The sequence below is a fragment of the Triplophysa dalaica genome, chromosome 1 (genome assembly GCF_015846415.1).
Source record: "Triplophysa dalaica isolate WHDGS20190420 chromosome 1, ASM1584641v1, whole genome shotgun sequence".
NCBI lineage: Eukaryota > Metazoa > Chordata > Actinopteri > Cypriniformes > Nemacheilidae > Triplophysa > Triplophysa dalaica.
The window spans coordinates 25,005,073-25,031,037 of record NC_079542.1 but is presented as its reverse complement, the minus strand read 5'-3'; the positions used below and the strand labels follow the sequence as shown (position 1 = coordinate 25,031,037).

The 25,965-nt window shown below is 39.9% G+C and overlaps 1 protein-coding gene across 1 annotated transcript in view; it reads left to right on the top strand.

The window, feature by feature from the left end:
• The window catches only part of clcn5b (chloride channel, voltage-sensitive 5b), a 28,732-nt gene extending 5,096 nt beyond the window's left edge, over nt 1-23,636 (top strand). Inside the window, exons 3-13 of the mRNA XM_056763098.1 lie at nt 2,262-2,410; nt 2,497-2,596; nt 5,567-5,754; nt 9,388-9,510; nt 11,277-11,483; nt 11,863-11,943; nt 12,930-13,514; nt 13,775-13,961; nt 14,814-15,212; nt 15,642-15,858; nt 21,068-23,636. Of these exons, the coding sequence (XP_056619076.1) occupies nt 2,262-2,410; nt 2,497-2,596; nt 5,567-5,754; nt 9,388-9,510; nt 11,277-11,483; nt 11,863-11,943; nt 12,930-13,514; nt 13,775-13,961; nt 14,814-15,212; nt 15,642-15,858; nt 21,068-21,158 (2,327 nt within the window). The 3' untranslated portion in view covers nt 21,159-23,636. The remainder of the gene's footprint in view (nt 1-2,261; nt 2,411-2,496; nt 2,597-5,566; nt 5,755-9,387; nt 9,511-11,276; nt 11,484-11,862; nt 11,944-12,929; nt 13,515-13,774; nt 13,962-14,813; nt 15,213-15,641; nt 15,859-21,067) is intronic.
• Nucleotides 23,637-25,965: the final 2,329 nt, after the last annotated feature.

Genomic DNA, 25,965 nt, shown 5'->3' with positions numbered 1-25,965 from the left:
GTACCAAGTACTAAAAAACACCCACAACAAATTTCTTGTGTATTTGCACACACTTGGCCAATAAAGCAAAATCTGATCCTGATTTTTACATGGATTGTGATAGCACAAACCAGTCTTGAATTAAAATGGATAAAGATTTTAAGATAGGGACATACCTGTAATACATCGCAGTTTTTAAGTCAACTGTACTGTGAGTGGCCTTGTCTTATGTTGAACCTGAATTTGTCTACCTGTGTTACATTTTTAAATCATTTTGAAGGCCTGGTGTTTCTGCCTCTATTTGTCAAACAAGCTGTACTTGTTTGATTAGAATCCTTTGACAGGGCTCAAAGTCATGAGTATTCATTTGTGTCATTTGATCTGACATAATAATTTGCATAGTGCCGTACGTGGTCGACCGATTATCGAACTGGCCGATTATCGGCGTCGATATTAAAGATTTAGCCGATAATCGCTATCGATCATTTTCAAAGCCGATTTGCCGATAAAGTTATTTAATTTTGAAATGCGCTATTTGGCTCTGATGCAGCCAAGGATTTAGTGAGAGCAGTCGGAACACGTCACTCTAGTTTGTTGCCTAGAGTAATGCCCGCCCACTGCCCCTCTGATTTGTTGGGACTAAGTCACGAGTCCGGCCGATCAACGCGGGAGGCTGCGGAACAGAAAGTGTTTTTCACTCTCACACCGAAAGCGCTGCTTCAGGTTCTTGCTCTCTGAGGTAAAGCAGCATCAGACGTTGAAATAAATCTCAATCCACTGCACTGAAGATGCAAAACACTTCAATCTAATTAGTGCCTGAATTTCGGAGCAGCTTTGCGGGTTTCCTGCAGGTTCTGCAGGATTTACGCATTATTATCATGTAGATATAATTCACATCCGTAGTATAACAATGATTTGCTCTGTAAGCGAGCAGCACACTTCACGCGTTTCTTGTAATTGATCGAGCTGGCGTTTTGCACGTCATTTTAAGTTACGCCATTTCAAAAAGACAAGCCGTTTTAAAGCATAAAGAACTTGAATCGTCGGTCTTCAGTCAGAGAGCTCTCATGCACGCGCGCACACACACACACACACACACACACACAGACTCTGCATCTCAAGCTGCTCGCGACAAATGTTAGATCGAGTTATTTTCGAAACTTATTTATACACATAAATGTTCAGAGACACACATAATTAAATGCCGTCTTGCCGACAATACACTCAAGGAATAGGCGAATGTACTAAGTGTACCTAAAATATGCTTTTAATGTTATAGCTTCATGAAAACATTTGCGGTCTTTTCAACAACATACACAATAAAGCCATTAAGGCAATTCAATTATTTACACTTATTATATAAATTCAAATTGTGCTAGTTAATCCAATGATGAGCAAAATGATTAATTGAATAGTTCTAGTATAGTATGCAAATTTTAAGTCATCAGAACATATATTTTTTTCATAAATAAAATTTATTCCATTCAATTCATTTTTTCATTTGTTCCTTCTTGTTTTTTACTCTGTTACTTGTGGTTTACAAAATGTTCACAGAATTCTGCTGGGTGCTCCCTTCTTTCTTTTTTCATTATTAATATGAGTGTTATGATAAAGATTTCTCAGTCAGAATTAAATATCTTTCAAATGTTTCAGAGCCTGTGTTCTTAATTTCTATGCAAATTTATGTTTTTACACCATATATATTTATATCGGTTCAAAATATCGGCTATCGGTCTAATTCACATGGAAATAATCGGCATCGGCCTGAAAAACGCATATCGGTCGACCTCTAGCTGCCGTTAGATAATATGGTACCGTGGCTTTGATATCGTTTTTTCATATTATTGTTTGATAAGGAAAACCATATAACCATATCCATTTCATGAATTTTTGTATTATTATATTTACTTTAAAATACTACACTACTTTACTTACAACTAAATTGTTACCTTTTTGCTTAAAGTACAGGGCTTCTGCTATATGTCCTCCCACAATTTGTCCCCTTTGGAAATCTGACAAATCATCCATTTCACCATTTCTTGTACTCACCACTGAGAAACAAAACATTGATCTAACCCAAGTACATTCTAACAGCTCTGAATATCAATGATATAGGGAATTGGATATTTTCTCTATTTCCTCTAAGGCCACAATGTGAATTGTTCATAATCAAATGTCATTTTATTTGCATTCTGCTCCTACAATCGAAAAATGGCCTAGACATGCAATTCTGCAAAATAGTTTAACTGAGTTACTAGTGAGCTTTTGTGTTGTCTTTGCAGGCCGCTGTAAAGTGGAGTGGGTACAGAACAGTAGTCCTAAACTGCTGGATCTGCTGGATGGGAATGTTCCTGGAATTGGTACCTATGAGGACTTCAACACCATCGACTGGGTTAGAGAGAAGTCCAAAGACAGAGACCGGCACAGAGAGGTGAGCGAAGAATTCCTGCACATGTGCAGCCATGTTCTTTGGATCTTACCACATCTTACCACTCCAACATTTTGATTTTCCTTCAGATTACCAACAATAGCAAGCAGTCCACACTAGCCCTGCTGCTCAGCGTCAGTGATGCTTTCTCCGGTTGGCTGTTAATGGTCCTCATTGGACTCATGTCAGGTCTGCCCACGTCATGCCAACATCCTGTTTACTTCCTCACTTACTACTTACATTTCTCACTTTTTAATTGCAGTCAGACAGAATCGTTTTTCTGATGAACAACATTATCAGCTAAATTATGACTATACCTTGGATTTTGCAAGAGATAAACAACACTGGTTCAGAATCACTTCCTGTTTCAGCTTTTTAATAGTTTTATATCACATATTTAATTAAGTCATTAATATGTATGATTAACATTTTGATTTAGTTCTGTTGTTTGTATATTTTTTAGTGGTGGGCCGTTAACGGCGTTAACGTGCTGCGTTAATGTGAGACTCTTATCGCGCGATAAAAAAAATGTCGCCGTTAATCTATTCTCAAAGTTGGGTTGTGATCTGGGTCTATACTACGCAAGCTATGAGGACATTCACCGGATGTATACATATATATAAGTGAATTGCACTGTACCGGGCGAGAACGAGATTTTTCAACTCGCGTGATTAGCGCAATTCGAGTCATTCGCGCCGCCTCATCATCTCATGACCAGGGCTTCATTCGCGCGATTCGCGCCGCAAGTAGGTTCTGTCGCGTCTTTGCATTGACTTAACATGTAAATCACTCGCGCTTGACGGGCCATTCGCGTTTGGTCTGAACACAACATAACGTTACTGTGAAATTACCACATCAAACGTGACGTGCTAACATGGATGCAGCTTTGAAGCCGCCGGTTTGCTTCAGGGAAAATTTATTTTTAAGAAGCTTCCCAATGGAAACATCGACAAGACTAAGGTTGTTTGCACCTTGTGCAATGCGGAATTGGTTTAAAAAAAAAAACTTTCTCTTAACAGGTAGTGGTCTAGCTTTAGTTGAAACCAGTAAATTTGTATTGGCACCTAATGTATTATGGCTCCTGTATGACATATCGCTTGTTGCTCCCTAACCGTTTGTAAATTGCTTCGGATAAAAGCGTCTGCTAAGTGACTAAATGTAAATGTACTGTAGGAGCTCTTCCAGTCTCAAGTACCACCTAAACGCAAAGCATCCCTTAGCTAATGCGGAAGTAAACACAAGTACATCTTATTGAACATCATTTATTTTCATCACCAATTATCATAGTAGAACAGCTTTCTCAAGCAGTTTGTGATGGATTTTAGAAACAGGAGATGACCCCCTGGTCTGCGCCACCTGGCTTGAGAAACCCGTTCTCAAAGACTTACTTTTAATCATTATTTGGGTAGCACACATATTCTGAATGCCTTCGGCAGAATTCAAATGAGCCATTTTAATCTAGATTAATCTAGATTAATTCCAAAATTAATCTAGATTAATCTAGATTACAAAAAATAATCTATGCCCACCACTAATATTTTTATACTGCGTGTCTAGAAGACGCGATTTCTTTAAGACTGCAAGGGAAGCTCAGTTTCCCCTATAATTGTCAAAAAATGAATGGTCAAATATATGTACTATTATGTTATCATTTTATTGACTAAAAATGCGTTAAACACGTTCATCTCGAACGAAAACAATTTCGTTCAGAATCAGCTACTTTGGTCGGCTGACTCGATTTCCTTCTCATTCATTCCCGTAGCGTACAGTGCATTAGTCTGTTGAAGCCCAGCGTCCATTGACTTCAATGGGGCTGCTTTAAACAGTTTTTTTCATTGCTTAGAAACAAGACGGTCATTGGATAATTCTGCGATTATGTCCCGCCCACGGACGCTCAGCGTCTCTGGGATGAATGGAGAAGTGGGCTGGCCCGGACTCCGAGCGTCTGCGTGATGATTGGAGGGTCTGTCATCTCTTTTTAATCCACTTTTATGTCCTAAAACGCTCGTTTTTTGGGGTCGACAGTTTATAAAAACGTATTTCTTGTTTTTTTTTAGCTTGTTTGCTATACACATTGTCACATATCAGCTTTTAGACATTATATTTTTTGTTGTTGTTATAAATCATAAATGACAAGGAGGCGGCAGCTTCTCGCAATGCAAAGAGACGGTTGGTGTGGGCGTGGTCTTCAGATTATGACGCGTATCACTCTGTGTTTTCATTTCCAACTCAGTCCCATCGCGGATTTTGCATGTGTAGTCGAAAGACAAAACCTCAGCTTTACAAACTGTTCTCATTAGTGGCAACAATTGGAGCTACATCTGCAGGTGTAGAAAGGAGCTTCTCATGTTTAAAGCAGCTCAAGTCCTACACCCGTAACACAATGGGCCAAGGCCGTTTAAGCAGCCTAGCTCTGCTGGCCATTGAGAGGACACTGGTCAAGTCACTGGAAAAGACGCCTAGTTGGTACGACAGGGTTACAGAGCATTTTCTTGAAAAGGAACGTAGGGCAGAATTTACATATAAATAAATGGACAATTTTTATGATTTAGGCCGAAAATGAGCTTCCCCTCTTTAAAAGATCAGCAGCCGCCACTGGTGTCTAGTGTTATAAAATGAAAAAGGAAGTGCTTCTGGAACAGTGCTGTTTGCCTTTCAACTTGAAAGTTTCAAGTGATTTGACCTGAAGTACTAAATTAGTCTATAGTGGTGGTGTTACATCATAAAAACAGAATATAATTTAGTAATATAATAAGTGACCACTACGGTTAGGTATTTAAACAATAAAATAATTTAAGGTAATAGATTAAAGTATTAAATGCTATTAGGTTTTTTAACAATCATACTTGAATGCTTGCATTTAAGAAGGGACCACAGCCATCTTTATCTAGGCAAAAAAAAAATGTGGGTCAGCTCTCTTGACTTTAGTGAGTAAGAAACCACCAGTACCTAATTTTAGCTGCTACAAAGCAATGTGCAAAACACTTCTCAGAACACTTAAGTAACCACATAGGACCGAGTTGACAACCACCACAGCATTGTTTAGCACAGGCCAGCACTTCTCAAACTACATTTTTACATTTTCTGAAGATGTTTGATGGATCAATGTGCATCACGGTGTAACTTGAAGGTGATCTGTGTCCCATCTCACCCCCTCAGGGGCCTTGGCTGGAGGTATAGACATTGCTGCCAATTGGATGACAGACCTGAAGGAAGGCGTGTGCCTAAATGGGTTCTGGTTTAATCATGAACACTGTTGCTGGACATCCAATGAAACCACTTTTGAGGAAAGAGACAAGTGCCCTCAGTGGAGAAGCTGGGCGGTCCTCATGGTTGGACTAAATGAGGTGAGTTTTACATTCCATCCGCATGGATGCACTGTATGGTACATATGGACCCTGAAGGAGAATTTTACGCGTGAAGTGAATCATTCCACATCCTCATCTTGTGGTTTGTTGCTTTAAATATCATATTTGAAATAACAACACTTGAGCTTATTTCCTTTGCATTAGAAAAGGAGGTTATTGATCATTCATCATCAAGTTGATAGACGATATGTATTGAAGCATATTGGTTGCGGTTTTCAGTTTGAATTGCAATTCGCTAAATGGCAATTCAGTATGTAAAATGACAATGCAATTGTGTATTTAAATATGCGTTTTAAATAACATAAAGTTGTTACGTAAAGGATTTTCATGTTTGATAAAATCTTTCCAAAACCTACCATGAAACACTGTGCAGATCCCATTTAAAGGAAAAGTTCACCCAGAATTGAAAATTCTGTCATCATTTACTCAACCTTTTGTCATTTCAAACCTGGATGAATTTCTTTCTTCTGCAGAACCCAAAAGCAGATATTTTGAAAAATGTTGTTCACTTGCTTTGTTTTTGTGTCCTGTCCATACAATAGAAGTGATGTAAGAGCCATTATGGCGCCGAGAATTGCAGCCATGTTGCGAGCTCTGAGAAACCTCTGCACTCTATTGTATGTTATATTTGTTATTTTGTTGTTTTACATGTTGGATATTGTTAGTATAACTGTCTACGATAGACACAAGTTTTTAATTTTGGTTCCTTCATCGCGCCATCACACCGCATCGGAGCCCTTTCTCTGGGCCGCACGGTCAGGACCGAGGAAACGCTGCCAGAAAAGGGGAAAGAGAGCCGGTGTCTGAGTCTGTCCCCTCCGACCTTGCTGGCGTTCAGTCACTGGACAGCAAACTCTTTGAACTGTTTATTGTTACGGGGGACTTTAACAAAGCCAACTTTAGAACGATAGCTACAAAATACTTCCAACACATGAACAGGCGTGGTGATCGTGTTTTGGACCACTGTTATTCTCCCTTCCGGGACCCCTACAAATCGCTACCCTGCCCACCCTTTGGCAAATGGGATCACTCTTCCGTTCTGCTACTGCCAGCTTATAGGCAGAAACTGAAAATTAAGCACCCACCCTCAGGACAATTCAATTAAGTTTGGACGCTATACTACAGGACTGTTTTGATCAAGTGGACTAGGAGATGTTCCGGGCAGCGTCTGTTGACGACATAGAGGCGTACTCAGAAACTGTAACGTGTTTCATCAGGAAGTGTGTAGAGGATGTAGTACTAACAAAAACAATCCGCATCTACCCCAACCAAAAACCGTGGATTAACAGCGATGTTCGAACAGCCTTAGCAGCGCTGACATCTGCATTTAAATCCGGAAACATTGACGATCTAAAAAAAGCCAGTTATGATCTCAGGAAATCCATCAAAGCAGCAAAACGACAATATAAAATCAAACTTGAAGAACAATTCAACACCAATGTGACAAGTAGAGAAACGACAAATACCACAAATCACAGTTCATACGCCGGAGGGGAATTTATTGAGCGGCCCATGTCCACTGAGGAAGTGGGGGATAAGGGCTCCGGGTAGTGACGCAACGTCGAGGGGCAGTGAACCGTGGCTTGCTTGTCCTTGGTGCAGGAGTGAAGGAAGGTGCATGGTTCCGCAAGGCCCATTGCTCTGACACCCATCTTCAGCAAGTGTTTTGAGAAACTCATCAGGGACTACATTTACTCTGTCCTGCCTGCCTCACTGTATCTGCTACAACGTGCATATCGCAGCAACCGTTCAACAGATGATGCCATTTCCTTCATCCTGCACACTGCTTTCTCCCACCTGGAAAACAAGAAAACTTATGTGAGAATGCTGTTTGTAAACTCCAGCTCTTCATTAGTGCCTGCCACACCGGTTGCGAAGCTCCAGACTTTGGTACTTAACAGATCTCTGTGAAGCTGCATCCTGGATTTCGTGACAGGCAGAAGTCAGGTGGTCAGAATGGGCAACAAAACTTCATCCCCGCTGACCCTCAACACTGGTGCTTCTCAGGGTTGCATCCTCAGCATACTCCTGTTCTCCCTCTACACACATGACTGTGCAGCCACTCACAGCTCCAATGTCCTCGTCAAAATCGCTGACCACAAAACGGTGATAGGCCTGATCACTGACATCGACGAGACGGCCTACAAAGAGGAGGTGAGTACCCAGACTAAATGGTGTCAGGAGAACCAACTCTCACTCAACACGGACAAGACCAAGGACCTGGTGGTGGATTTCAGGAGACAGAGCAGAGAACACACACCCATCACCATCGACAAGACACCTGTGGAGCAGGTAAACAGCTTTGAGTTCCTCAGCGTTCACATCACTGAGGATCTCACATGGTCAGCTCACACAGACTGCTCTCTCTTCTGCCCTCAGGAAGACGTTTCCGGTGCATCCCATCCCGCACTAGCCGACTGAGGGATAGCTTTTTCCTTCAGGCTATCAGGCTAGAGAACAGTCAGAACTAACACACTCTACAGCAAACTCCCACTTTACAGTATGCCACACACTGCACTTTAACTCTAACACAGTTCAAACTGGACTACATTTACACACTGCACTAATACATCAATCTATCTGCTACCACTGAATACCAACCAATGCACATCCATGACATTCGTGTATCAAGTTTATGCATAATCTGCTGCACCTTCGCATATTATTGTGTGTACATAATGCAGAATGTGTACATATGGTGTATAATTTGTGTTGATAACTGTAAGTATGTCTAATAGTACACTGTGTGTACTGAGTATGTGTATGTGTATATTGCACACTGTCATCTATATAAGTCTGTATGTAGGTAAATAGTACTGCCTATATGTAAATGATTTCTGCACCTTCTGGAGCATGCTCTCAAGAATTTCACTCACCAAGGCACTTGTGCTGTGGTGATGTGACAATAAAAGTGATTTGATTTGAATGAGGGCCGGTGCTGTTCGGTTACCAGCTTTCTTCAAAATATCGAATTTTTTGTTCTGCGGAAGAAAGAAAGTCCTGAAGGTTTGAAATGACAAGAAGGTGGGTAAATTATGATTTTTTTTTATTGTTCAACTGTATTATTTGTCAATATTAATCTTCCGCAATTCTTATGATCTGTTTTTACCTCCTAAATACAGCTTTACTAACAGTGATGAAGAATGATGATTTGTGATATGTAAATCTATTATAAAGCAGTAATGGCAGTGCTTACATATTGTATTGTATTACCTATAGACGGTTTCATCAGACGCACGCACCTGGCCTGAAGTTAACTTGCAGTCTGTGTTTGGTTAAAATAAAAATATATTTAATTTATATTAATTAAATTAAATTAAAACTACAGAAATTCATTCTTTACAAAGTACTTCCGGAAGTTAAGTTTGGGCCACATAACGTTTGTTTAGGTTGTTGCTGCTGAAACCATTTATTGTAAAGCTCTCAAAGGATCCATTGTAACCCTCATAATTATTTTGAAGACCGTGGTTAAAAGATTTCATATTTTGATATTTTTTATGTTTTAATGCCAATATGAGCTCAGAAAAAGGGCTTGTGTTTGAATAAATCCTGTAGGGGGTGACAGTGTATAAGGCCTTTACCCATCCGCTTTATTCTGTGTGTGTCCTGCAGGGGGCCAGTGCATACGTGGTGAATTATCTGATGTATGTGTGCTGGGCTCTTCTCTTTGCCTTCCTGGCAGTGAGTCTTGTCAGAGCGTTTGCCCCATACGCCTGTGGTTCAGGAATACCAGAGGTGAGACAAACACTCTCACACCTGTATCATTTGCTTTGTTTTGATTTTCCTAACATGCAGCCATAGTTTCTTTTCTTTACAGATTGTTTTTTGTTTATGAAGTTTTGAATGTTATCAATAAACTTTTATAATACATCAAAGTAAAATAGATTGAATTGCTTTATTGAGTTTACTGTGAATTAAAATCCTTTATGGTCCACTGACATTATAGTCATGTAGTTACGGTATAACCATTTAAAAGGTTTAGAGAAAACACAATGTACTGGCACTACACTGTGTACAAAATACAAAACTAAACACATGTATTATGACATTATTTACAATAAAAACATTTACAAAAGACACAAGCAAAAGTCAAATCACAACAAAGCTTTTCAAAGTTATCTTAAAAACTGAACAGAAAAGCAGTTTTTAAGCCGCAGGAAGTATTTAGTTTATCGGTTTATTAATTATTTTTAACATCTAAATAATGCCTAAAACGTCTCAGATCTAGGGTGGTTGTTCTAAGCGTCATTGGGGCGTCTTTCCTCATTTTGTCTTTACTTTCACCGTACTATAAATGAAATAGGACATGAGGCTGATGCTGGAGTCCTTTTAATAGTTTCCTGTGGGGTGTCAGTGACATAAAACAGTAACATGTTGCAATACAGTGTAAAGTACTGAGATTAACATTCATATACTATGGGTAGTCCGAATCCACTGTAGTCTAATAAAGAGTCTATTCTGTAGACAGATACAGTGCTGTGTTCAAGGTTTGTAAAAATCTGAAGTTGCACAAGGACGTGTGGCTGGGCTGTCTTAAAATGACTCAACATCCCGCCCAAAGCTCTTTACTGTGTAAATCTCTCTCTGGTCTGAATCTAACGGAACACACACAGACAGAAACAGACCACTTCTGTTGTTGACAGCAAGCTGGAAGTTCAAGAGAGTAAAAGCAGACACAGAGAGATGTCTTATAGATGTGAAGTGTGTTGTGTAATGCCACTAGCATAAATTGTACACCATTATTTGAACTGAATAATGGTGCGTTTCTAACACACCAAAGCCCACAGGCTATGCATCCCTCTTATTATTTTTCTATGTGTTTTCTCAAGAGAACACTTGAACTTATTTTATAGCTTCTCTGGGCAATAGAACAATTATTTCAAAACAGTCATTCGGAGCCGTGCTTGCTTATCAAACTCTTAGTTTTAAGTATTTAAATTCTGTTACTGCACTTTGTGCTATGTACAGTACATCTATAACAACTCAAATACACCTTTATTCAAAAAATCACCCCCTAGCAACAGTCCAGCAAACATCCAAAACACAATATCAGCTGTTAGCCAGACATTATTACAGTCTTTCTCAGTGAAACGAGAGCAGACAGACAGTTGGAAAGATGCATATCAGTGCATTACACTTTCCATCACTTTTACAGTTTTATTTCATGTTTTCAGTTGTTTGAAATGTTTTCAGATGTTCATCCACAATGCCTTCTGCACTCCCAACTTGGCGGGGACGACAATGTAGGTCACAAGTCAGTTTGGAAAACCAGTATCAAATTGATATTACTGACCTAGATTATTACAGCGTGGATGAGATGTCATGTCAGATTTATGGCTGGTTTTTAATGGGTCTTCTAAAAATGATCTATTTCCTCCAAGACATGCCAAGAATGTCTGCTTCAATGAAAAAAAAACTGTTCCCAAAGACTATTTCATGGAAATTACCAGTTTTGACCAATTTCTTTGATTCTTTAAAAATATCTCTATATTTTCTTGCAGATCAAGACCATCCTGAGTGGTTTCATAATTCGAGGGTACCTGGGAAAGTGGACTCTGATCATAAAGACCATCACACTGGTGTTGGCCGTCTCTTCTGGCCTGAGTCTGGGAAAAGAGGGCCCACTGGTCCATGTCGCCTGCTGCTGTGCAAATATCCTCTGCCATTTCTTCACCAAATACCGTCAAAACGAGGCAAAGAGACGAGAGGTGAGAGGAACTGGGAAAGAGATAAGGAGAGGAGGAATGGAGTGATGTAGAGATAAGGAAAATGGAGTGTGGGATAGAGTTAAGGAAAGATTTCAGGGGATGCAGAGGGTATTTTGTATCTTGGATCAAAACTTGTAATGTAATACGTTGATATAAGCCTCTTGGCTTCGACTCTGTTAGTTGAAGTGCTGAAAGTTACCAGTGCCAATTTGGTCAGGCCAGAGTAGTTGCAGAAAGAATTTTTCTAGGGTGTTCGCCTGTTACATCATGTCTGTATTATTTATTGTGTTCATGAGTCAGGGAGGATGAACATGCTTTTATTATACATTTTAAATGACAATGACATAGATTGTAAATGAGGTAAATATGTGTGTAACAGGTTTTGTCTGCAGCGTCTGCAGTGGGTGTGTCAGTTGCATTTGGTGCTCCTATTGGAGGTGTGCTGTTCAGTCTGGAGGAGGTTAACACTTTTCATTGCATTTTCTAGCACTTTTTTTATAAATTCCAAAAGATTTTTATAAACATTTGTGTATTTTCTGGTTCACCACCTAGTCTGATTGTGTCCATAGCATTTTATGATTTTTATTTAATGCGTTAGAAAGGTCAATTACAATTTAATGTGTTCATGAAATTGAAATGCCAAGATTTTGAAATATATTTATGTGCCCAAAAGGGCAATTTCACTCTCGTTTTATATCCCATAAAAAGCACAAACATAACTTGTCATTATTAAAATGACAATAGCAAGTGGATGATGAATCAGTGCCAGAATAATGCATCTATAATATGGGGTTGTTTTTGTTTGCAGAAAAACAAATAGGCTACTGAACAAAATACAACCATTTCTTTCAGTCTCTCAAGCCGCATTTTTACATGCGTTTAAGTGAAGTTCATCAATAAATGAAAATTCTATCATCAAGAATTTTGGTAGCTGAACCACTGAGGTACCCATTCGCTTTTATTGTACAGACACAAAACCAATGTAAGTCAATGGGTATCGCTGTTGTTCTGTTGACAACATTCTTCAAAACATCTTCTTTTGTCTTCTTCAGAAGAAAGAAAGTTATACAGGTTTGAAATGACAAGTTAGATGCACATAGTTAGAAACAAAATGAATAGTATAATGCAATGTAAGTCGCTTTCTATAAAATGCATGAATGTAAATGTAAGTAAACGTTGACAGAATTTTCATTTTTGGGTGAACTATTCTTTAATTTAATAAATAGTAATTAGTCACTAGATCAACGTTTTTACTTCATTTTTGCATTAAACATGTTAAATTCTCTGTCAAAATCTTGCTTTTTTCCTCTTTTTTAAAATCGTGTTAATACTTTAATGGTGCATCAATAATGCTTATGTAATGTATTGTCTGAATTAGCATGAAATATTTGCAAAAAAAATAACTTACTGAACATATCCCTCTTTAACTTTTATTGTTTCTTTTAGGTCAGCTACTACTTCCCTCTGAAGACTCTCTGGCGTTCGTTCTTCGCTGCTCTAGTTGCTGCGTTCACGCTTCGCTCCATCAATCCCTTCGGCAACAGTCGCTTGGTCCTCTTTTATGTAGAGTTCCACACTCCCTGGCATCTTTTAGAGCTCTTACCTTTCATTCTTCTGGGCATCTTCGGCGGTCTCTGGGGCGCTTTCTTCATTCGAGCTAACATTGCCTGGTGTCGTAAGCGGAAGACCACTTGGCTTGGCCACTACCCTGTGATGGAGGTTCTGGTGGTGGCGCTGGTCACAGCGCTGCTAGCGTTTCCAAACGAGTACACAAAGATGAGCAGCAGTGAACTCATCTCTGAACTCTTCAATGACTGTGGTCTGCTGGACTCCTCTAAGCTTTGCGACTACACAGGCAAAAGCAGAAGTGTACTGGGAAATGTTACCGCTGTCAATGGCTCTAATGGCTTGGCAGACCGACATGCAGGGGCAGACCGACATGCAGGACCAGGGCTCTACACGGCCATGTGGGAGCTAGCGCTTGCTCTGCTCTTCAAGATGTTCATCACTGTGGTTACATTTGGCATGAAGGTAATTAACCTTTTGATGTAGATGTTCGAAGTAGAGGGAAATATACTGTAAATAAACATGCTTATGACTGTAAATTAACTTTTTCGGAGGTCTCGTATGGGTTGGATTTCTAGAAAATGCATGTGCTCAAAAAAAGTATTACTTGAAAATCTTTTCTGTTTAAATGTCTGCCAACTGCAGAAATGTCCATTAAAGGCTAATGTTCATGTACCCTCTTATATGTTTGCTTACTTTCCTTTTATTCCCCGTTCTCACTCCAGGTGCCATCCGGACTGTTCATACCCAGTATGGCTGTGGGTGCCATAGCTGGAAGACTTCTTGGTGTTGGCATGGAGCAGCTGGCCATCTACCACCACGACTCCCCGGTTTTCAGAGGCTGGTGCTCTCCCGGAGCAGACTGCATCACGCCAGGCCTGTACGCCATGGTGGGCGCGGCAGCCTGTCTGGGTAAGGGGTGATACAGCCGCATTCTGTGTGTAATTGACTGATTCATTTTCCAGTTGGTTTATTTTTCAGTTCTCAATTGAACCAAATTGCCTTGTGCCGTCTTCCATGCAGAAGCATTTAAAGGGAATTTTCTGGAGCGTTGATTGACCTTTCTGTGTGTTTGGCTATATCACACTTTTATTGAGTTGTTTTCTTTATACATCCAAATTATTTGATGGTTGGTAAGGCAATTCACACTATCACTCATAGGAAACACCAAAAATAAAAACTTTAATAAAAAAACACATTTTTTATTTATTTTAGTAAAATAGGAGCCAAGCCATATACAGCCACAGAAAATATGAAAGGGATAGTTTATACATAAAAAATAAATATCATAGTGTTCTTCCCCTCAGGTTGTTGTATACCTTGATTCTTATGAACAAAAAAAATTTGGAAGAACATTTGTGACCAAACAGTTTCTAGGACACTATTGACTACCAACCATATTAGGAAACGAATTTGAAAATTGAAACGATATAGACTGTTCAAAATAACAAAACAGATGTTTGTAGATCTTGAGCACTGCAAAAAAAATCTTGTATTCATGTTTAAACAACAAAACTAATGTTTTACATGTGCTTTAGGATCAGTTCAAAATTGATTTTATTTGTTAAGTGACTGTCATCCCTCAGGTTTGTTTCTCGACTGAAATTTCCACAATAGATTCAGAAATGCTTATTAAAATCAACACTGTATATTTGAATAAATATTCAAGTATTAAATATGTATTTTATACACTTTTATACACTTTACTTTGCCCTTTAAATCCGAGAAACGGGAAACAGATTTTTTTCTCATTTCCCGCTCCAGGTGGTGTGACACGGATGACCGTCTCGCTGGTGGTCATCATGTTTGAGCTGACAGGTGGTTTAGAATACATCGTCCCCCTCATGGCTGCCACTATGACCAGCAAATGGGTTGCGGATGCTCTGGGTCGTGAGGGCATCTACGAAGCTCACATCCGTCTCAATGGTTATCCCTTCCTGGAGCCAAAAGAGGAATTCCACCACAAGACTCTTGCCGTAGATGTGATGAGGCCACGGCGGAGTGACCCGTCTCTTTCTACGTTAAGAGAAAGTGGAATGACGGTGGAAGATGTGGAGAGGCTGATCTCAGACACCACCTACAGTGGCTTTCCTGTGGTGATCACGCAGGAGTCGAAGATACTGGTGGGATTTGTATTAAGAAAGGATCTTATTATATCTTTAGGTATGTATGTGGATGCCCGGCTCCACGTTCATCTAAAACTAATCATCAACTAAAGTTGTGTAGTTGTGAAATTTACAAAGAATTCTCACAGGAAATCTTGGTAACATGCTACTAAATGACTCAAGCTAAACTCTTGAAAATTGAACAAAGATTTCATACCGCACATCTTGTAAACGTTGTCCGCCTGGCGCCTTAAAATGCAACTTTGTTGTCTGGCTCGCTGATATAAACTTCCAGAATGTTTAAAAGTAGCCAGCCAACCAGATCAGAACCGTTAGTTCAGTCTGTTCTTGTCATATTTGTGTTTCATTTCCCTCAGACTAGGACTAAGGTTTAAGGAATGAACAGCGTTCTTTTATTGTTCTACTTTTAAAACTCTTGTTTATTCAACTAACTTAATTTTCTTTCTTCATTCAATTTTCTCATCAGAAAATGCTCGGAGATATCAAAACGGTGTTGTCAGTGTGTCTGCAGTACTGTTCACTGAATGTGATCCGGCCTCATCGGCAAACGCTCTCCCTGCAGTAAAACTGCGCAGCATTCTAGACCTCAGCCCCTTCACTGTAACTGTGCACACACCCATGGAAATCGTAGTGGACATCTTCCGTAAGCTCGGCCTGCGGCAGTGTCTGGTCACACAGAATGGGTGAGTGTGTGGATCTGTGTGTGGTCTGTACAAAGCTGCGGAAACGTGAGATATGTGAGCAGCAGCAGATTTTTTTGCTTTTACTGCACCCATCAGAGGCAGGAGGCTGTAATTTATGTGGTGACATCCAGATTCAAATAAACAAAAGATGAAATGAGCAGCACTAAAAGACTGTAGATTTATATTTTACTGGATTTTCCTGTACATGCCATTTATGAGACCAGTCTATTTGTGGCATAATTAGGACCCTGTACGATCTCCCAATTTCATTTTTATGTGATTGTGTGTTTTAAAGGTCACATTAAATAATTAATAAAAACCACTGATATGTATAATAAACCTATACAATTGAATACCAGTCTATTAAAAGTTTACATATAAATTTAAATATCTATGCTGTCCTTTCCAAATCCTATGATGTCCAAATTTGCAGTTTTTCAGGAAATGACAAAAACTGAAAATGACAATTGACAAGCACTTCGTAATGCTTTTTATTGGTTAGATATTTTGAAAAAAATGTAGGGTGAATAATAATAATGATTTTTTGGCAACAAGTAAACGAAATATGGAGATTCTGTATCTTTTTTTAGGTTTTAGAAGGACATTAGCGATATGTTTCTTTCTAAGTATATTGCTCACACTTATATAAACACATTACACAAACGGTAGCATTTTATTTGCAAGTTTATTAAAACCCGGCAAATTTCGGCAAAAAATCTTAAATGTGCATAATTCTGTTACATCCCATGCAAAACAGTTAATTCTGTCAGATTCTGTCTGCGTTTTCAGCATCCTGAAAATATTTTGTGGAAGTCAGTCAGGTGAAGCCCAGTGGCAGGACAAACACCACAGCCCGCAGGGTATCAGAACCCCAGACGAAGCCCAACCAGGCATAAACTTACCAGCATTCAGCAACCTGTAGACTACCCAGTCTATTAAATGTAAACTTTTAATAGACTGGTATTAAATTTTATAGTTTTATGATTCATGTCAGTGCTGTTTATTAATTTTTTTATTTAATGTGACCTTTAAAACACATTCGCATTAAAATGAAATTGGGAGATTGTACAGGGTCCTAAGTAGAAAGAAATATGGAAGGAAGAAGACCTCAGATACTTTGGCCTCAATCCTGCAACAAAGAATGGGCAACCATTGACACAGATCTCGTCCAGCTTTTAGCAGTCCAAAAAGGTGATTGTAATACACCTCCATAAAAAGGAAGGAAGGAGGCAGGAACCGGCAAACATTCAAAACATTTAATAAAGTAATTTAACAGCCGGCGGCCCCTCATGGACGACCGCCGGCGAACAAAACATGAACATAAATATAAATACAAACATAACATAAGTTCGGACCCGGTCCTCTCTCTTCGACGGTCCGGTCGCTCGTTCCTTTTATATACCCCCATCTCCTACGTGATTCGAGGCCGGTGTGCGCACAGCTGGCGCTAATTCACAATTACTCACCGGACTCGAACCACGGTCTCGCCCCGCCTACTGTACTACAGTGATGTTGAAAGAAAACTGGAGAAGATGGGGGGATCGTTTACACCTATGGTGTGGAGAGATTTGGAGTGAAAAGCAAGAACCCAAGGTCACAGAAGGAGAAGACGGGCCGACCTAAGTCCAGGAGACAAAATGAAATTGACATTCTTGTCAGAGAAAGCAGGGGTCTGAGGAAACAGTGGAAGAAAGCCACAGAAGAGGAAAGGAAGGGCCTAGAGACACTACAAGGCGATATTATAAGTCGCCTGGCCTTCTTGCGAAGAGCAGAGAGCTTGAGAAAGCAAAATAAGAAGAAGGAGCAAATCAGAATTGCTTTCTACAAAGATCCTTACAAGTTTGTCAGAAGCATCTTGAGCAAGGAGAAAACTGGGAGCCTTAAAGTACCTATAACAGATATTAAGGAACACCCACAGAAAATGTATTCCGACAATCAGAGGGATGAGCCAATCTCCATTCCAGAGGACATGCCACCAATTCAGCTACCAGAACACGAGATGGACACAAGCCCCCCTAAATGGAGCGAAGTTGAGTGTGCAGTAAAACTGGCAAGATCAGCTTCTGCTCCTGGACCCAAACGTATACCATACAGGCTCTACAAGAAAGCCCCTTGGGTGTTGATGTACCTTTGGAGATTAATGGCTGTGGCATGGAAAAAGCAGTCGATACCAAAGGTCTGGAGAAGGCCAAGAGGCATCCTGATCCCCAAGGAGAAAAACTCCTTAAATATTGACCAGTTTCGGCAAATTAGCCTATTGAATGTGGAAGGTAAGATTTTCTTTAGTGTTGTGGCCAATAGACTCTCAGGATTTCTGAAAATAAACAACTTCATTGACACTTCAGTGCAGATGGCAGGCATAGGGGGTTTCTCTGGATGTTTGGAACATGCTAACATCCTTTGGCACCAGTTACAAATGGCAAAAATGGAGAAGAAAGACCTGCATGTGGTTTTTCTAGATCTTGCCAATAACTTTGGATCAGTGCCACATGAGCTCCTGTGGACAGCCTTTGACTTTTTCCACATTCCAGATCAGGTGATTAAGGCATATTTTCAGGATCTCCAATTTTGTATTACCGCATATTATAGTACCACCGTGTGGCAACAGCTGGAGGTTGGCATAATGACAGTTTGCAAAATTTCACCTGTGACTTTCACAATGGCAATGGAAATAATAATCAGGGCATCACGTTGTGGTTGGAGGAAAGCGCTAGAAAAATGAGTTCCGCCTACCCCAAATCATAGGCATACATGGATGACATGACAACCATTACAGCAACCAAAGCATTTACAAAGCGGCTGCTGGATAAGCTCCTGGAGAACATTAGTTGGGCACAAATGGAGGTCAAACCAAGCAAATCCCTTGTTGGATAAGTGCAATATGGCAGAGGGAGATTTGGTTTGGCATCAACCACACTCATGTGGTGAAAACTTGACACCAAAGGAACAGCGTCACCTGGTAGTGTAGGAGATTTGGCGTCAAGAAAAAAAGCAAGTAGATGTGCCAGAGTGGTCTCTCAATCCCAGCAAGGCTGTTGGATGAGGTGGGAAGGCATTGAACGGCGCAAAATCACTCAGAATGAGCTGTGGAGTATGGAAACAAACAGGCTAAGTTTTATTATAAGAGCTACATATGATGTGCTGCCCTCACCAACAAATCTGCATGTTTGGTATGGGCAGGATCCAGCTAACTGGCTAAAAAGGCAACCCTTTATTCGGGAGGGGCAGAAACTGCGGGCCAAGCCCTTAACCCCAGATTCATATCTGCTGAGTATAACCAGGGATTGGGAAATGTGAGTTGATTTAAACCACAGACTTACTTTCCTCTTGGAAATTGCAGCGACCAACCTGTGGCCGGACATTGTTCTGTGGTCCAGTTCCAGTAGGACAGTCCTCATAGCTGAGTTGACTGTACCTTGGGAAGCGGCCATTAACAAAGCATTTGAAAGAAAGATTCTCCGGTATGCCAACTTGACAGCTGAGGCTGAAGATCAGGGATGGACAGCAAAAGTGTTTTGTGTTGTATTGTTATGCCATACCGGACCAGGGCACTGAGCTTGCATTAACGGAGTCAGTGGGGCTATAACAGCCTAAGCCAACGGGTTGGTGCGTATGGTTGCATTGAAGTTTTGGTAATTTTGTAATGTTATGCCATAGGGGACCGGGGGCACTGAGCTTGCCTTAACGGAGTCAGGGGGCTATAACAGACTAAGCCAATGGGTTAGGGGGTATGGTCGCGTTGATTTTGGTAATGTGTTGTAATGGTATGCCACACACGACCGGGGGCAATGAGCAAACATTAACAATTTGGGTAGTCGCCTAAGGGTTAGAGAGTCTGACTCGTGACCAGAAGGTTTTTCGATTCTCAGGGCAGGTGGGTAACGACTGTGTTGCCTTTGAGCTCCAGTGATAGCTGCCCACTGCTTCTGCCAGTTGACCTTGTAACAATGCGACACACACAGAGGTCTGATCAACCTGCGGTGGACCTCCCTTGGCTGAGGGTGTCTTGTGATAAAGGGCCGAAACACCCAATGAGGCTGAGGTGCACAACTGATGATGTGTCGCATTGATTGCAACCATACAAAGGGCATTATCAGCAGCACCTCACAAAAAGGCATCTTTCAATCAGGATAGTGTGATAAAATTGGGACACACAACTCATGAGACCTCTCTCTGATAATGGCAAGGAGAGGTAAGTAGGCTATGTATTTTTATAATAATTTATCCCCCAAACACAGAGGATGACTACCCGGTGAACCAGTGGAACCTCTGACTTCCTTTCCTCTGCATAAGGCGTGGGAAATGTCTTATTGGGCAATTTAACTTTGTTTAAATAGCGGGATTATAACTACTAGTCCTATTAAGCGAATTAATATAAGAAGTGCTATACAAATATATCCAACATGATTGTGTTTAGAATTAATTGAATAAAAAAGTCTCAACAGCTTTATAATGGAGATATTTTCCCTCAGTATGTTTCCGTCTTCGGTTTTCGGTTCTCTTGTTTTCACAAAGGTCCTGGTAACAAAAGGCCTTCCTGCCATATTTGTTAAAAAAACAGCTGAAGCTGATTCTCTCTACAGTTGTTTTGCTTTTCAAGTACATGTGTGTTTGAATGTTAATCAGCTCCTTATGTTGAGCAGGCCAAAATGGACTTTGTGATCCACCCTTATTCTATCTAGCACAATAAAAGGAAATTGCACAGAATAGAAAGACAAAAACTCACAAGAACATACACACACAGGTTTGTTTTAGTGTTTAAGAGCATCTCATAGACAAATATTTTCAAACCAGACTGATGATGTTTTCTGTCTCTCAAATCCTCAGACAAAACATTAATAGATTTAAAGTAAAATATCCTTTGCCTGATATATAAGGTGTGTACTATTATTGAGGACTGCTTCAAATATTTGTTTAAGGTATTTTTATGCAAGTATTTTCTAGGATTTGACTGTTACTAGTGTAGCTAAACCTAAACCACACAATAAATGTTTTACACACATCATATTCATATTCTCTCTCATGCACACCAAGGAGGCCCATCTGTTTAATTTTGTTTCTTATTATATTTGTGTCAGTTGACAGATCAGTAAATTCATAATAACTAAAACTGATATTTTTCTCCTGTTTCCCTCTGCTCTCTCTTTCCCTCTCTCTATCTCTCCCTCGCTCTCCCTCGCTCTCTCTCTCTCTCTCTCTCTCTTATTAGGCGTTTGCTGGGAATCATTACTAAAAAGGACATTCTGAAACACATGGCGCAGATGGCTAACAGAGACCCAGATTCTATCCTTTTCAACTAAAGACTGCCATAATACATTAGAAACACACACACCACACCGCACATAACACACACGCACACCAAGGGCTGAATCATTCTGTAATGAGGTTGATGCTACATCTGTGTGTGTGTGCGTTTTATTGAGCTGTTACAGAAATGTGAGAGAGTGACCTGAGGCGCAATTTGCTGTAGTACAACATGGACGTGTTTCAGCAGGAGCTGGAGGTTCGGTGGAACATTAGTATATCCTAAGGCAAAAGACACAGTTAATGTCAAAATGTTGTCGTCTCACCTCTGGAAATCTCATATTAAGCCTAAAAGGAACCATCAGGACTCGTGTACCTCACCTAACTTCCTTTGTACAACAAATTCTTCTTTTTGTACTCACACGTGGACTAAAATTTGTGAGTCAACAGGTCTTTAAACTGTGTATTTATTTATGGTGCACTTGTCATCCCTGGAGTGACGTCTGACCTGAAGAGGAACTTCAGAAGGGTGAGAACATTCCTGAGATGATCTGATGATGTCGTGCCCGAACCTGTGTGTGTGAAGCGATCCCTGTGGGAAGATGTGCTGGCCTTTTGTAGAGATGGATTTGATCGAGTGGCAAAATAAGTGTATCATATAAGAAAATTGCTCATGCTCACATACATACTACCAAAATGCACTCAGTGTTCATGCCAGTGGACATCAGCCAGTGTTGATTTTAAAGGTGCCTTAACGTCATCCATTATATTGAAGTGACTTTTTTGTTTCTGTCCTTCGGTTTGTTTTCTCTCACAACATAGAGCCTATTGATCTTGAGCTGTGGCACACTTTGTCCAAAATGTAACTATGCAATGGCTACAATATTAACAATTTCTAATCATCTGCAGTTCTTTGTTGAAACCACCAGGAGTCAGTACCTCACAGAGTGTGTCTGTTCTTAACATGCATCATTGACTCTTGGCCGGGTCTGTATATAGGTTTGGCTACAGCATGCTTGCACGCTTTGGAGACTCTTGACAATCCCTTGACGTCTGTGTACTTATGTCTGAGCATCCGGACCCCTCGGTGCTCTCTGTGATGATGTGATGATGATGATTCTGCACCTGTTCACACTGAGATTCTGTTACCTCCACTGCATTTCCCATGATGACCGTGATGGTGTCCTCACACAACCTCTGTGAAGCACCTCATCACGCCTCCCTTGCTCAGTCATGAGGATCAGATCATGACATAAGATTCTCCCTGTACTCAAAGGACTGACACCTTGATTTCATGTACTGCAGTCCCCTTCTTTGACTTTCTTGCTCGACAGCCTCCCCCATTAGATTCTGAAAAAATTAAACGTCTTTTCGTTCCTTTTCTAATCACCCTGCAGCTCTCGATTCGCCTGCTTGCCGTAATTCCCGAAAGGCTGGATTCGGGGCAGGGAGGTCGTAGAGGGCTATTGTTTCCGTTCACTCCTGGTCGTCTGGGCTCCCGGTCGCCAGGATGTCCCTCGACCGCTTCCATCGGAGCCTAGTCACGCAGCCCAGACCAGGCCTTCCACTCTTAGAAAGGCAATTTCCGGTGTTTAAACAACGGCCAATTCTATGCTGTTATAATAGAGCAGGAGAAAAAATAAATTCTTGAGCTCTGATTGCTGAAAGGTGTGTGTGTACAGTATATGTGTGTATTTGTATGGGGACGGGGGGATTACGGCTTTCTTTTCAGCCTCCTAGGAAAACATGGGAATACTGTATGAAAGCAAAGGAGGAAAGGTTAATTAAACAGTGTTCAGTGGTCGGTGGAAGGGTCCTTTCACAAAGGTTCCCTTCTGTGTCACACAGGGGTTATTGGAGAGACTTGGCAGGAAGGGCTTGCACTCATTCCTGCAGTCCGGGTGGGTGCTGAGCCTATCTGCGCTGTAACCCAATACTTGATTGGTGTATAAGGAGCCGAGCCAGGACCAAATGAAATGCTGTAATGTAAAACAGGACATGCCATAGACTGCTACGTTCTTATCTTAAAAAAGTTTGCTTCCACCTTCTGTTTGGATTTTGGCTTTAATACTTTAGTACAATGTCTTTTAACCGCTGGTAGAACTTCACCTGTTAGAAGTAATTGTTAGTCACAAACAGGCTGTTTAAACTCAAGAAGTAAACAGTTGCTTAGGGGTTGCTTGAGAATGTGCCTGCCATTCCTATGCAAATACACAAATAAACTGTTTTTACGGGTGTCAACAATGTTGATCAGAAGACACGTGAATGTTTATCTCGCCCAAAAGTGATATAGTTTTACCGAATATCATAGTAAGAAATATAAATTTCTCTAATAATTTATTCCAAAGCAGTCATTCACAGATGATAGATTTGTTTCTTTTTTGCACAAAAGAGACGGGTTAACTTTAATATGCATTTATTTTGCACAAAGAATGTATTCTATTGCAGTATTTTTGTACATGAGTGTAACATATCACATTGCCAAACTTTTTCACACCTGTGTCAATTTGAATAAATGTGATTTTTACATTCCATGAGAGGGCTTCATTTACTCGACTGTAGAAGAATAAATATTTATGTGACACATTAAAGTGTGCTGAAAATCACATAATCCAATGTAAGGCTTGAGGAGAGATAAATTCCAAAAATATGAAATTAAAACATTTATTTCCCATAATTCCAAATCACTCCTGTGACTATAGAAGTTGGCCCATACAGACTTCTGTTAATTTAGAGGACATTGCTGAGGGGCTTCCAAAATATCAGAGGATTGAAGAAGTCTCGTCTTAGTATTTTTAATATTTGTTTAGGCTCTCTTTTACCTTTTGAAGGAAATAAATTGTTTCTTGTAAATGAATTACATGGATTATTTTATTTTGTTAAAGCGGTTGCTTGCAACAATAGCATTTTTGTGTGTACAGTTTTGCTAATGATACAGATGCAGGAACACTCAGAGTTGATTATGTAACACTTGATCATTTCTTAATAATAATAATTCACTAAAGTACTATTAACGCCCCTGGTTTATAACAATATGTTTGGAAAAAAATACATAGACCTTTTATTAAACCTTTATAATTCTGTCTTTGCTGTATTGGTGCTGATTTCAAAAGCAAGCATAAAAATGTATGTTCCCCATAAAACAAACCACTAACCCTAAGCATTTAACTTGACTCGTCCTGCACCATTTGTGATGTGGACTTGCATGATACCTCGAATTATGTAATTTTTTTAATCTCTTCAGCGCTGGTGCATATTTAGCATTTTTCACCTGAACTTTTTTACCCACATAAATTGGGGTTAAAAATTGTGTCATTTTAAAGAAATCCCCACCTTGTAAAATAGGTACGTTTTTGCCTCGAGATTGTGTAAGAATATCATGGTATATTTCACCAATAGAACACTTTAGAGTAACACAACAAAATAAGTGTCACTTTATAGACGTTATATTGCTACAGATTTATCTCATTTGTAAATTTTACTATGATTTGCTTTTGCGGCAGTGGCGTAAGGTTTAGAGGCAGGATTGGGGAAGTGGCTTCAGTAATGCTTTATTCTAGTAATCGTACGTTTTTGTTTGATTTACCATAAAACATTATACAAATTAGTTACCTAGTAAAATAGGAATTCCCTTGAGATCTGATTGGATATTTTTTAAAGTGAAAGCTAGGGCTGTCACAATTATGACATTTGGCTGACGATTAATCGTCTATTAAATAATTTTAATGGTTTAAGGCTTTGATAACATATATATGATAAGTTTGTGCGATATACTGTACATTTTTATATTTTATTTGTATGATTTTACTGGAAGAGGGGCAGGGTATTGGGGAATACAAAATCAAACCTCATTAAGTTCTTTTTTGTAAAATGAATGAAAAAAATCAACGGGGCTGGCAAGAAAGCTTAGTTTAGTCAAAAGATACCATTTATGTCTAGTTTTGTGATCCACAACTTATAGATTTTAAGCCATATACTGGAGCCACCCATGGGTCTGCGGGGGGTGGCAGAGGTTAACAAAGTTATACATTGTTAGGTTTTGTGCCTGAGGGATATAAGAACAGCTGAAATTCTATACACTTAAAGGAAGGATGTGAGTCTGGAGATTTAAGAATGAGCCTTATTTTGATTAATCCACCTAGAAACCAACTGTGACACTGACACCATAGCACATCAAAGCCCACTCGTAACGCCTTATTAAAATCAACATCATTGTCTTTGTGATAGTCATTTTGCATAGACAAGAACTACTTGAAAATGTTAACTTAATGGTCACAAATTGGAATGAGAATCGTCTTGAGACATATCTGAGCTTCATTGCTCCTCCAGTGCCAGCTGTCCAATTTGTTTGTTTGTATTTACTCTCCTGGCCCTGCACAAACAAATGAGATAAGCAAGGTCTGGGCAGAGATGTTAAATAGTTTAGACCGGGTCGGGACTGGATAACATTCCAGAGTATTCTGGTGGATTGTGAGAATTCAGGAGGACAAGGATGGGTTTGTGAATAGGAATGCCTGGTAGTCTAAATGAATGGTAGAAAATATTTAATGATGACACATATGACTGACCGATTGCTAGGGAGAAATGGCCAGTGGAATGTCAGATGAATGTTTGAATGCTTTTGAGTGAAGGCTTGTTTTTGCGGGCAGAAGACAAGGGCACTTGGGATCTCCAGGCAGGTTGTTTTAATGTGGTGCTATTTGAAATAGCTGAGTTTGTGTGTGGTTATATAAAGAGAACTGAATGGAATTGTGTGTGGTCAGAACTGATAGTCAAATGTGTGTGGGCTGTTTGTTTTGTTTTTGTGAATGTGGACGTTTAGAGCCTGAGCAGAAGTGAGAATGATGGTGACTTATGGATGTC